The sequence below is a fragment of the Cynara cardunculus genome (assembly GCF_001531365.2).
Source record: "Cynara cardunculus var. scolymus isolate 2C chromosome LG 1, CcrdV1, whole genome shotgun sequence".
NCBI lineage: Eukaryota > Viridiplantae > Streptophyta > Magnoliopsida > Asterales > Asteraceae > Cynara > Cynara cardunculus.
In genome coordinates, this window is record NC_037528.1 from 2798372 (window position 1) to 2812609 (window position 14238).

At 34.2% G+C, this 14238-nt stretch overlaps 1 protein-coding gene and 1 non-coding gene across 2 annotated transcripts; both read left to right on the plus strand.

The window, feature by feature from the left end:
* Nucleotides 1-5466: 5466 nt before the first annotated feature.
* TRNAK-CUU lies at nt 5467-5539 on the plus strand. The gene has a single exon. It is a non-coding gene; the product is annotated as a tRNA-Lys (tRNA).
* Nucleotides 5540-5832: 293 nt separating this feature from the next.
* Nucleotides 5833-11167, plus strand: LOC112515147 (probable methyltransferase PMT23). Its single transcript, XM_025121827.1, has 8 exons — nt 5833-6329; nt 7075-7224; nt 8335-8605; nt 8680-8790; nt 8939-9110; nt 9182-9436; nt 9520-9714; nt 10765-11167. Exons 1-8 carry the CDS (start codon nt 5850-5852, stop codon nt 10964-10966), a joined length of 1836 nt encoding a protein of 611 aa, XP_024977595.1. The 5' UTR covers nt 5833-5849; the 3' UTR covers nt 10967-11167.
* The last annotated feature ends 3071 nt before the right edge of the window (nt 11168-14238 follow it).

The following is a 14238-nucleotide window of genomic DNA, read 5'->3' on the forward strand; positions in this document are numbered from 1 at the left end:
GTCATGATACTGTTGCATAAATCGTTTTGTTACTTTTGAAATTAACGTATCACGAAATGGGTGCATTATGGAGTAGATTAATTTAAAAGAGTTAATGAAATAGATTGAGGTGGAAAAGTTAATGAAATAGATTCATGTGAAAAGTTAAGAAAGTATAGCTAGTTTAATGCACTACTTTCATCGTGATACATGATGCATTATATCAGAAGTTGAACCGCTCTGTTGTTAGAATGGTCATGAAACGAGTGCATATTGGATTTTGTTCTTTTTGAAATATACGTATAATGAAACRGGTGTATGATGRGATAGATTAAAGTGAAATATATAACGAAATAGTTTCATGTGAAATATGTAATGAAAAAAATTAAAAAAAAATTAATGAAATACATTCATCATGAAAGTGTTTCATTGTAACGAAATAATTTCATTGTAATGCAAGTTTAATTTTTCAAAGTTATTCGAGATTAATGCACAACTTTCATCGTGATACATGATGAATTGTATTTTTCAAAGTTATTCGACATACCTCCATTATTGCCGACCATTTTTCTTGAATATGCTGATGATCGATGATTTTGGAAACACTATATTCGATTGGGAAGAAGTGATACCTTTGCAATGATTTGGGAATGTTCGCGATGAAGACGGGATTCTGATGAAAGATTGCGATTAGGAGCTTAGGAATTGTTAATTATGTTTACCATTATACCCTTATTGATTAAATAAACTGAATTTTTTTTTTATTTTTTTTAATTTCCATAAATAAAGCCTACAAATCTTGACCATTGATCAAGAAAATGGATGGTTGAGATTGGTTCACACGGTTTACACAAACGGAGAGGGTTCGCATTTGAACGCTCCTCTATATATATATATATATATATATTATGATATAAGATTCAAGTTTACAAGTTAATTATTGATTCAAATCGATATTCATTAATTCATTTATCGACTCAAAGTTGATCAATTTTATATTTTGGTTGCCTGGTTTTTTAAACAAATAAATATGTCATTTGGCTCATCTCGATTTGATAAATTTAATTGAGCTTTCGATCCAGTCCAGTAGAATGTCGATATTTTGAAGCTCGACTTGTTTAAGTTAAATAAGCTTCATATTATGCTCGAGGTCGACTCTATCTAGAATGTTATTAAATTCAAGCTCTAGTAGTAGGTGTGTATGTGTGTGTGTGCGTATGAGTTGAGTTCTGGTGAGAAAGAAAGTTATGGTGAGAAACGTAAGAAGAGATCTCCACTCTTGGATCAATCCTAATTGAACGTCAACACTAATGAGATGCCCAGATTAATTCCCTTATAAAGCGTAATTCATCTTTGGGCATAAGATTAAAAGTGATCAAGGGTTCAGATTCCTTCTTATGCTTCTGAACATAACTTTGCCTCTCACACGATCATTCACCTTATAGAATGACCATCAGGAGACTTGGAGATGTCTGTACCAAATAATATACAAATAACTAGTTACATCAAGTCAAGCTTTATTTTACTTGGCATATATGCCAAACATGACCTAGGTGAACAAAACCTGTGCTTACCAATTGTATCGTAACAGTTGAAATATATGTAACAGTGTGCAAGTTCAAACTTTACAGGTATAATTGGTTCAAATTTGCATAATCTGGTAATAAAGAGAAACATAATATTAGATTGGGGTAAATGTATGAAATAGCAACTTACTCTCATAAATTTAGTTAGAAAAAAATGGCTACAAAAACGTTTGTTAATATACGACTAAATACGACTTTTAAACATTTTAAGATACTTAGGGGTCGTTTACTAAACGCTTACTTGGTAAGTACTTACTGGATAAATTTTCTCATCGAACGAACATGACAAGGGTCAAGAATCTTACTGGGTAAGAGCAATGAGAAGGATGAAGAGTCTTACCCCGTAAATAAAGATGACGACTCTTACTCAGGTAAATGCTTATCCGGTAAATTGTTGCATTCGATACGTTTTGATGTACTAAAATCTTACGCATCAAAGTAAATATAATGTTGACTCATATAGGTAAGCACTTTATGGATAAGCATTTGGGTAAACAACCTCTTAATAGTTAACTCTGAGATACAAGCATAAAAGTCACACCATGAATTTATTATGAGAAAATCACCAAAATAACCAATTTATACAACCCAATACAACAAAATAACCACTTTCTAGAGGTTTTGCCAAACTAACCACCCAAATCGCCCCCCAAGGGCAATCCACCCCCGGGGGCGAGCCACGTCATCCTATCGCCCATTACAACTTTTAACCCATTAAACACAATCAACCATCACGAAACATGAAATCACGTCAAAGTGATGATGTTTGTGTGTATCTTCAAAGTGACAGTTTATTCCAAGATATAAATGGTGTTGTAGAGTACCTTCCGATAACCTTCCCCACATATTCATCAAATTAAATGAACGGTTGAGATTGGATTGTATTGGTTGTACAAATCAACGTCATAGAGGTGTCATAACATGAAAAAAAAAACGGTCAAGCTACGTAAATCAGATATAATGTCTGATTTTTTCTCCAAAAATCAGCTAAAAATAATATTTTCGTAACCACAATTATCATTGTCTTATTTTATAACAAAAAACCATAAAATTTTAAATTAAATACGTTAAAAAACATAGTTTATGTATTGTTTTATTTTTATTAAAAACACCCCTTAATTATCAAATAAAAAACACAAAATGACGAAATAGAGGTCAAATTTCGTAAATCAGATATTAAATCTGATTTACGAAACCCAAATCAGATAAAAATAAATTTTGTGTCTCCATAATTATCATGGTTTATTTTTGCGTCTCTATAATCAGATATAATGTCTGATTTTTTCTCCAAAAATCAGCTAAAAATAATTTTTTCGTAATCACAATTATCATTGTCTTATTTTATAACGGAAAAACGTGAAATTTTAAATTAAAAAACACAGTTTATGTATTGTTTCATCTTTATTAAAAACACCCATTAATTGTCAAATCAAAAACACAAAATGACGAAATAGAGGTCAAATTTCGTAAATCAGATATTATATCTGATTTACGAAACCCAAATCAGATAAAAATAATTTTTGCGTCTCCATAATTATCATGGTTTATTTTTAAACCTTTACCTATGAAATTTGATTAAAAAAAGTTAAAAAATACAATTTAAATGGCGTATCAGTTTTATTAAAAATACTGCAATTTTTTTTTTTTTGAAAAACCAAACAATTCTAGGTTGGATCGCCTCCAAGGGGAGGGATGTTGACGTGGCTCTCCCTTGGGGGGTGATCGGGGTGACGTGGCTTAAAGTGGGACCCACTAACAAATTTTTTCCTTTATGAATAGTATGGATCGCCCTTGGGGGTGATCCGTATAGTTATTTTCGTAATGTCTTTAGAAAGTAATTATTTTGTTATAGTGGGTTGTACAAAATGATTATTTTGGTGATTTTCCCATTTATTATTATCAGATCAAAAAAAAAATTAAAAAAAAACCCAACAAACTTTTCTATTTTGAATAGTTTTGTGTTTAAACTATTTTTTTGAATGAAAAAACCATTACACATTTTCATTTTAAATTATTAAACATCTGAACTATCTTTTTGAATGAAAAAATCATAAAACTTTTTCATTTTGAATGAAAAACCATTAATTTTTTTCATTTTTATTGATTAAGTTTCTGAACATTTTTTAATAAATAAACAATAATACTTGTAAAAATTGGTTACCTAAATTCTTTTAACCCAAAAAAATTTACATTAACCGACTAGTAAAAGTCCGATAATTTATTTATTTAAAAAAAATTAGGGCTTAATCATTTAACAAAAAAGTCTAATGGTTTTTTTATTTAAAAAAAATAGTTTAAGAACTTAATTATTTAAAATGAGAAAATTTAATTATTTTTTCATTCAAAAAAAATAGTTTACAAATTAAACCATTCAAAATAAGAAAATTTGTTAGATTTTTTTAGACTTTCCCCATGGATCAATTAAAACCATATAAAATATTCAAGGAAAAGTTAGAAATTACGAACCCAAATCGCTACTTTAAACGCCTTTTTCCGAACATTGTTTTCATCGTCAAAAACTAATCTATGTTCTTACTTTTTGCTTCCATTACTTCAATTATTCACATTTTTGGTCCCACATCTATTAATTTACATATATAATTTTATTTTAAATGTTTTCGGATAAAATACCCTTATTTCAATAAAAAGGGGATGATTCATACATGAAAACTAAATATCGTGACAAAGTAAAAATCGAAGGGTTAGAAAATGGTTATATGTGAGTCATCGAAAAATCTGATTTTTTTTATGTGAAGATGCATTTATGAACGGACAACACATTATTCCTATCGGTTCATATATGCATCTTGAAATGAATTTTTAAATAATTCAGAAATGAATATTCTCTTCTTACTTTCTCGTGACATTTAGCATTTCTATTTGAAGCTCTCATCATTCATTAATAAAGACATGTAACTGAAACTCGTAAAATAGAATCAAAATAATCAATTACTCTTTACAAATATGGTAGCAGTGTCATGGTTTTTCTAGTCTAGGAGTTCATATAAATGGACAACACATGAATTGAACGATTTTTTCTTGCTTTGCAAAAACTGTTGTGATCCAAAACAAAAAAAAAAAACAAGAAATAATCACCAATAAAATCAATTTGGATCTTTTTAGAATCAACACCAAATAATCATCTATTTGTTTATGATTATGAATGGCCTTCGACACGTAATTGTGTTGCCACAGGGGCATGATGACTTTGTCTAAGTACAAGACAAATCCAGGTTTCGACCTCGGGCATCCTCAAGTGTCGGGTGCTAAATGGGTGAAAAACGTCTCATCACATTGGTGTTCTTTGAGGCAGGTTTGATGTGGGACCAGTTAGAACTGTTAGTAATCAACTTTTTTGTCGAATTGGTAATGGTTGAAAGTAGGGATGCTTATGGGTTGGGTCGATCGGGTTGAACACAATTGAACAACCCAAACCAATGCTCGCAGTTTGGAAAAATCTTAATCCAACCAAAACCAAAAGTGTAACCCAACCCAACCCATACGGGTTGGTCGGGTTGATACTTTGATATATTAAAATATTCTTCTAACCTTGAATATGTTATTTCTCTACTCATAATTTTTTTTTCATCATCAACCATTTGATACAACTTATCCATAATTCTAATGTATATCACATTCAATTAATTTTCTCAATTTACATATATATGTTCACAGTTACTGAAGATATATATGAATGAGTTATATAGAGATATGAATAGATTGAAAATATGTGTAACCCAATATCAACCCAATACCTATGGTTTGACAAATTTACAACTCGATTAGACATCGGGTTGAGTTATTTTACGTTGGGTTGATCGGATTTTTGAGCATCCCTTGTTGGTAATTTAATCTTAGGTTCGTGTATATTAGTTTGACTGATTACAAACAGCCAATAACAGCCCGTCTAGCTCAGTTGGTAGAGCGCAAGGCTCTTAACCTTGTGGTCGTGGGTTCGAGCCCCACGGTGGGCGTTATTTTTTATTGTTCAAATTTCTTTTGACTTTTACGGTTTGATCCTCACCGTTCAATTTTCTTTCTATACGTGTCAAAATCTGAGAGGGGGAATCGCTTAAAGGCGCCCACATTTGTCGATCAGACGTCACGCATGCTTTAACTATATTTTAAATCGATCAGAGTCATTTACCGCGATCTCACTCTCCAAACCCCCAAAAGCACTTCAACGCGTTCAGACACTGGCCCTCGTCTCTCTTGATCTCTTCCCTGTAGATCACCGGATTCCTTCGTCTCTGCAGATCCGATACGCTACCGGAGCCGCCGACGATGACTATCTCCGTTCAAAATCTCTTAATAGAACGCAGATATCCTTTCATTGCATCTCTCTTCCTCCTACTTCTCTTCGTCTGCTTCTTCATCCTTTCCACCAACACTTCCCAACCACCGCCTCTCTACCGTGTCCTTCAACCCTCTTCTCATCCGACGGTCACACAAAACATCTCTAGCACAACGGCAACGGTGCCAGTACTAGAAATAGACGGTAAAAAAAGTAATATTGCAACAGATCGTGATTTGGATGATAGTGGTGGTGGTGCCGACTTGGTATTCGAATGGGAGCTGTGTCCGGGTCCACTGGCGGTGGATTACATACCGTGTTTGGATAATTACAAGGCGATAAAGTCCTTGAAATCGAGAAGGCATATGGAGCATAGAGAGCGACATTGCCCTAAACCTAACCCTCGTTGTTTGATTCCGCTTCCTGTTGGATACAAGGTGCCAGTTCCTTGGCCTAAAAGTAGGGACATGGTGAGATTGCTACTTTGGTAAGGTTTATTTCTATATTTAACTTAAATATTCTTTATTGAAATTTTGCGTCAAGAAGTTGTTGGTTTGTGTTATTCAGCTAGGGTTATTGGGGAGATCTGTTAAGGTTGTTTATTTATTAAATAAGTGGTACTGCACACACTCAATTGTATGGAGATTCGCCTGTGTACTGATTTTATATTACCAAAGAAACAAGAGTCCTGCACGAGCAGGTTACCATATTTTAATCCCATTAAGAATTGCCACTTGGGGAAATAGATACATATTATAACTCGATATGATGATTACAGTTCTGTAATTCAGATTGGAAAAAGCAAACTTTTATTTTTTAAACATAGCATCATTGAAAGACCATTTAATTTATCCTAAGAAATGAGACCTACTTTTGTTTAGAGTAAAAAGCGGGATACTATATTTGCACATTTTTCTGAAAGGAACTTGCTCATTTAAAATAGACATCAGTTATTCATGCTTCTATTTGATATTTTGGACGAGACATATTGTAGCTGGTAGACATTTCTTTATACCTATCCTGTTTCGAATTAAACTTGCTGTCCTTTTTTTCTAACCGCGTTCATTTGTTGGGTAACTGTTTCTCCAGGGTAATTTTTAAATTTTTTATATTATTTTGTTCATGTTAAACATACACATGTAGCTTTTGGTGAACATTTTGCTCTCTGGGCTTTCTGTGGTTTATGGTTTTGTCAGCTAATGCATCAATTTACAGATATGGTTGAACAATGTCCCCCACCTTAAGCTTGTTGAATACAAGAAGGAACAAAACTGGGTGAAACGATCTGGTGATTATCTTCTTTTCCCTGGAGGAGGTACTCAATTTAAGGAGGGAGTTACTCATTACATCCAATACATAGAAAAGGTAATACCTATCACAATGAAGTTAACTTTGTTATTTGTTTTGGGGTTTATTAAAAGCAACATGGGCCTAAAGACTTAGTTTGTGCATATACTATATTATTTGCTGGTTGTTCTATTGCATTTTTTTAAAAGTATATAATATTTATAAATGGCAGAATAAGTATTGCATTTTCTGAATGTAGAATGAATGAAAGCCCAAAAGTTCACTTGGTGTCAGAAGGGAGAGGAAGGGAGCGGGAGGGGGGACATTGAGCCGGTGTATTAGTTCGACCACATAAAAGTACAAAGTTGTATGGTAGTCTTGAATGACTTGTAAAATCGAACTCACATCTTGAAATAAAAAGGCTAATTTATAATTTCGAATCCACACTTTAGGAATCCCGAATTTGTCACTGCCTGGTATAATGAACAAGGTGACGATAAGCTCAACTGCGTGCTCCAATGGTAGACTTATTGCGGAAGTTTGCATGTTTGGACCAAATAATATTCACAAAAGCTGGTCTGTTGAAATAAGATGGTGCTTATGGTGTCAAGCACTTGCACATATTAATAGATGTCATATATTCGGGCTGTTTTCCTGATTTTTAATTGCTTATCATTCGCTTTATGCTACTGAATAGTCTCATCAATACTGAAAACTATATGGTAGCCATGCTGCTGGTTACAGACATCATTGTCCATCTGTTGCATTGTTGTGTACATGCTATGTTATAGGTACTTGCTATCATATTTGTTCAACTTTAGCTACTTACAGAGCAGAAAGATGAATATTCTCTTAGTTATGTGTTGATTGGCAGGACGCCCCAAGGCAAGGACTGTAAGAGTATTCTCTTGCATATAATGCTAGTCTGCTAGAAATCTTTGGATACTCTAAAATCTGATGCCCGTTAGTTCTGCGGCTGCATTTTAATATTTTTCTGGTTTTCTTGATTATTTTAACGTATTCACAATCTCCATATGTATATGATCATCAGATGCAGCAAGTGCACAAGAGAATTTATAGATATAGGTTGCCTTAGTGCCTACATTTGGTGGCTATATTCATCTCATCAATGTAATTGTTTTATTATCTCACCACTTGCTTATTTTTATGTTCTTCGTTTTCTTCTAGAATCTGCCAAAAATTGGTTGGGGAAAGCGCACAAGGGTGATTCTTGATGTAGGTTGTGGTGTTGCCAGCTTTGGTGGCTATTTGTTGGACAAAGATGTTATAACCATGTCATTTGCTCCAAAAGATGAACATGAAGCTCAAATACAGTTTGCTTTGGAGCGAGGAATTCCTGCCACTCTCTCAGTAATTGGAACACAAAGGCTGACATTTCCAGATAATGCCTTTGATTTGATTCACTGTGCGCGATGCAGGGTTCATTGGGATGGATATGGTATTGGTTTATCATACTTGTTTATCTATGTTCTGAGTTCTAGACAGTTGTAATCTTCATGGGTGAACTTTCAGGTGGAAATCCGTTGTTGGAGTTAAACAGGATTCTAAGGCCCGGCGGCGTTTTTGTTTGGTCGGCTACACCAGTCTACCGCAATGATGAGAGAGATAAAAAAGTCTGGGATGGTGAGTGTAGTGTAAATTCTAGACGTGTTTTCCTGTAGTTGCATGACATTAAATTGTTATCCAGAAACTGACCTCTCAAGTCTTCTGCTATTTATCCTAAAGTCAATCATCTATCTGGTTTGATTGAAGTTGTTTCTGTTTCTTGCAGCCATGGTGATTCTCACTCAAGCCATTTGCTGGAAGGTAGTGGCCAAAAGTTTCGATTCATCTGGAATAGGACTGGTTATATACGAGAAGCCTGTTTCTTCTTCCTGCTACAAATCACGTAAAGAAAACAATCCACCTCTATGTGATGAGCATCTCCGGCCAAAAACTTCATGGTAGATGAAAACATGTTGGTACTATTTCGAGTGGAAGTGTCATCATCATAATCATCTTCTTTTTTGTGTAGGTATGCACCCCTTGATGGCTGTATTTCTGCAATTCCACTAACAGAAACGGGAAGCTCATATGGATGGCCTACACCTTGGCCCGAAAGGCTCAAAAGTAAACCTGCAAGTCTTTCAACCGAACAAGATGCTGAAAGGATCTTTCATGAGGATACCAAACACTGGTCTGAACTTGTTGCAAATGTCTACCTAGGAGGCCTGGGTGTAAACTGGTCAAGTGTGAGGAATGTAATGGATATGAATGCTGGTTATGGAGGGTTCGTTTTTCATTCTATGTACTGTTCCTGATTAACGGATTTCACTGATTCATCATGTCTAAGATGTTTTGATTGCTGATCAGGTTTGCTGCTGCTTTGACTGATCTACCTCTATGGGTGATGAATGTTATTCCTGTTAATGGACCCGATACTTTGCCGGTAATATTCGACAGAGGGCTGATTGGTATCTACCATGACTGGTGTGAATCACTTAGTACATATCCTAGATCTTACGATCTTCTGCATTCCAGCTTCCTTTTTGGCAACCTAACACAGAGGTATATAGCTCTTTAAATTCACCCTTTTTATTTCAGCTCATGAGGATGCTTAGATACTAGGATTTGTCAATTTGAAAAATTAAGGAAACAAGAGTGTGGTAATATATGCATGTGTGTCTCTCTATATGTAATATAAACATAAAACCAAACCAATAAAAATAAGAAACTATCTTCATTGTTCACGCGGTAGATATATAAAATAGGCACATGCTTAAGTTCAAACCTTACTCTGATCTACTTTTACTTGATGAATCTATGGTCTTAACAGTTCAGGGAAAAGGATTTGACCTGTCGTAGTCTCCCCTTTCCTCTATCTCACAAGCATAAAATACATGTTTTTGTTTCTATATTAAGCAATACTTTCAACTTATAAATTTTTCTATATCTGTTTTTCTTCTTCTGAATATATCTAATTTATGTATTCCCAATCTCCGTATCCGGGTGTGTTTGTGTCACCACTTTCATGGGCCCTGTCAAAATTTGGGTGTGTTAGTGTCACCAATTTCATGGGCCCTGTCAAAATTTGGGTGTGTTTGTGTCATCAATTTCATGGGCCCTGTCAAAATTTCTGCTTCCATGGAGATTTGACAGTCTCAGAATATGTGGAACAACATTAGATTAATCTCCAAAAGAGGCTTTGAGGAGAGTAGAGAGGTTCCAACATATATGGAGGAAAAATGGTCCAAGTCAGACCGATGTGGGACTCCTACACGACCCCTCCAATGGAGGCTAGACGAGCTCAGATGGTTCTAGAGTGTCGAGAGGGGGCCAGAAGGATACAATTTTTTCCAGAGTGTCGAGTCCCTAGAGTGGTAGACCTTGGTTCTTATATCATGTGAGAATACGTGGAACCCCATTAGATTACTCTCCAATCGAGCCCTTAAGCAGAGAAAGAAGGTTTCAACATATAATGAGCAAAAATGGTCCAAATCTAGCTGATATAGAAAATCCCCTGTTTGCTTGATGTTTACTAGGGGAGAAGTAACACTAATATGGTATGCGGTTTATCCTGTTGCTTTATTGAAAACTTGTTTCTATTCAAATTTGCAGGTGTGAGATGTTGGATGGTGCAGTGGAAATGGATCGCATATTAAGACCAGGAGGAGTCGTGATAGTTGAAGATACCATAGAAATCTTAAACAAGCTGAGACCAATTCTGCATTCACTTCATTGGTCGGTCAACTTACACCAGCAACGATTCCTTGTTGGTAGGAAAGGTTTCTGGCGTCCAGATGGATCTCCCAAAACCTAATGGTAAACAATATTTTCCAATATAATTTCATGTATGATCTTGTCTTTTTTCTCTTATTCCAGTGCTCATTACCTGGACTGTCGTCTTAAGTTTATTGGGCGGGTGAAAAATGTTAAACCCTGATGCTCAAATAGAAAAAAACATAGTTCATCGGATCAGTTCTTTTATTTATATGAAATCTCAATCGAATTTTATTTAGCTGAAACATAATGATGTGGAACATTGGTTCTCACAACTCACTGGAACAAATGAAACATTGGTTCAACACAACATGCCAATCACTGCAACCGGTAACAAGAATCCTTATTTACTAGTCGATATTGTAGTACAAGTCATTCTCTGTCCGGGACTGTTAGTGCTACTATGATCTAGGTTGCCTCGGCAGCACTCAAGTCCTTTCGGCTTGTTTTTCCTTGACCTGCACGTGCGTTATGTTTGTGCACCTTGCGTGTATATGCTTAGCACTAACCACCTACAAGGGAAGGAACCAAGATCACTTATAACTAAATCAAACTTCCTTCATTATACTGCAGTATCATGTTGCATTTACAATGTGTCGTACAATACTTGAACTGAGTTGTGTCTTATATGTGCTACGCTTATTGAGTTGTACTTACACTAAGGCCCCCCGTTCTCACACTTAAGAGTTCAAGCTTAGGCCATAGATCATAACATGTTTCTCTTGAAAACCTGGCTATAATACCAACCTTTCAATGCCCAAAATCCGGAGTTGTGATGTCTAACTATCTCATAACACAAACCATAAAGACCAACATAACCAAAAATAAAAACTTAACAACTGAAGTCTAAACCGGAAACCAACACTTAGTGGCCGTTTGTCAAACGCTTATCCTGGTAAGTGCTTACCGGCAAAATTCAACACCATCACTTACTTACCGGGTAAGATTATAGTTGACCAAAACGGTATCGTATGAAACAATTTACCCGGTAAGCACTAACTGTGGTAAGAGTCATCGCACTCACTTACAAGGTAAGACTCTCAGTCCTTGAGTTCGTTCTTACCGGTAAAATTGTTGCTACTCCTAGACCTTCTCCTTGCACTTCGAGAGTTGCTTGCTATGGCATCCTTTGAGAGATGAATACTAATAGTCAACTAGTTTTCTCCAAACATACGTTTATAAAACCTAAAAAAGTACACTTGAAAACATGATCAGCAAAATAGAATTGTTTGAATAATCATCATAAAACATTACAATCGGAAACTCTGTGGTGTTATCTCACCAGGCAACTGTCAAAGCATATTGGGGCTACCTTTAACGATACATGTCCTATCCGTTAGTATCCAGACGCATTTTCCACATAAAACCATATCATGCATTTCATAAAATTTCAAGCATAACTACAGTACTGAGCGCAATCGTAAGCATATAAAACATGTAGCTATATATAAAACTTGTGACATAATGTAATAATTAATTACACATGTATTTCAGTTTTACAAATCATACTCAACTCAGAGTGTAAGCTTGTTGAAACGGGACTTATGTCACCGCTTTATTCCTCTGTCATGTCATAGTATAAAAAATTAGAGTATGGTGTGTGCAATCATATATATTTTCAAAACACAAGTTTCCGAGTTGGTCGGCAAGCTTTTCCCGTTTGTGTCATTTATTTAGTTTTTAGCTTTTAATTTCATATTTATTATGTTTTTAAAAAACAATTGCAATAAAATATTAAAGAATTAACCAAGGACCAATTTCTAAAAAGATATCTATATCTTGAATTTGAATTGCATAGTTTAGTGAACAATTGTTGTGGCCCTAGTAATTTTATAATTTATTCATTGACTAGGGGTGTTTGGGATTGTTTATTTAAAACAACTTATGTTTTTTTGTAAAAATGTTTATTAACTTATGTGATATCAAACCGGAGTTCTGTAAAAAAATGTTTGAATTAGCTTATAGCGGTACCAAAAAACAATAAACTGATAAATTGTTTTTAAGTGTTTGGCAAATTTTGTTTATATATGTAAAATGACCAAAAATGATAATCTTCCATATTATTGATTTATAGGAATGTTTGAGATTGCTTATTAACTTATTTGATTTTTTAACATGTAAAAAATTATTTTTCATCATTTATAATAATATCTTTAACAAAAATTTATATCAATAAGATTAATAATTAACAAACATTAATAAAACAAAGTTAAAATGATAAACTGGTAATAAACAATTTTTCATAAGTTATGATGGATTAACTTATCAAAAACTGCTTATTACCTGTATAAACAGTTTTATTTTTCTTCATCCAAACACTAGCATTTAGCTTATCACCGTTGACAGACTGAAATAAGTAAAAAAAAACACCTAAAATAAAAGCAAAAGAAGTTTTGGGGTGTCACCAATAAGGCGTGCATGGGCAATTGGCCATCCAAACAGAAAAAAGGCTTCGACCCAATTCCGTCTTTAACTAAACGGTTTGGCCTTTATTATGCGAGTGTGTGGCCTCCCTCTCCGGCTCCGGGAACAGTAACCCTTCCTTGTGACTGTAATGGCGGTCAGGTCAGTAACTCTTTTAGATCAATATACTTTGATGGTATTGGTGCCCTTAATCTTAATTAACGTCTTAATATAGACTTGGCTTGATTTCTTACTTTGATGCTTGGTCTAGTAAATCTCTATCCCTGCGATAATGGAGGGTTTACCTTACCCCCACATTCTTCTCATCTGAATTTGAATTAGTCAGTCAAAAATCCCTTGGATTTATCACGGGCATAATTATTTCTTTCTTTATTATAAACCAAATCCTAATATATATATGTAAGGTCATAATAACTTGTTTTCGTGCGATTACTTTTTTACACTTGAAATTTTATAGTCGAATGCTGTAAAGGTAAAAAAAACCGAACCCTCATAGTAAAAACATTGTGAAAATTACATTAACAACGTTTTACTATGAAGTTTCAAGTGTAAAAAAAAATGTCTCACAGGTTAAAAAAAAAAAAAAAAAGTTGATTTTATGTGATGCCAAATCTATATAGGTATGTTTGTTTGTATGTATTCTTGTCATATTTGCCACTTTACTCCCTTGGATTTATTTTTATTTTTATTTTTCTCTTCAAACTTTATCTTGTCTTCTCTTCACATACTCCACTCCTCCACAACTTGAACTCAAAAGTAATAAAAATAATTCAAATTGATAATTATACAATAAATATATATATATATATATATATACTAGAAGCGTACTCGCGCAATGCAGCGAGATAAATCGTGATTTTAATATTTCATTTTATTCTTTATCTCAGT

Bases quoted from the DNA above. Each gene is read 5' to 3' on its own strand.
- LOC112515147 (XM_025121827.1), top strand. From the start codon at position 5,850: ATGACTATCTCCGTTCAAAATCTCTTAATAGAACGCAGATATCCTTTC. The intron at 8,606-8,679 runs GTATTGGTTTAT...GTGAACTTTCAG, and splicing joins GGTTCATTGGGATGGATATG to GTGGAAATCCGTTGTTGGAG. The intron at 9,111-9,181 runs GTAGATGAAAAC...TTTTTTGTGTAG, and splicing joins CTCCGGCCAAAAACTTCATG to GTATGCACCCCTTGATGGCT.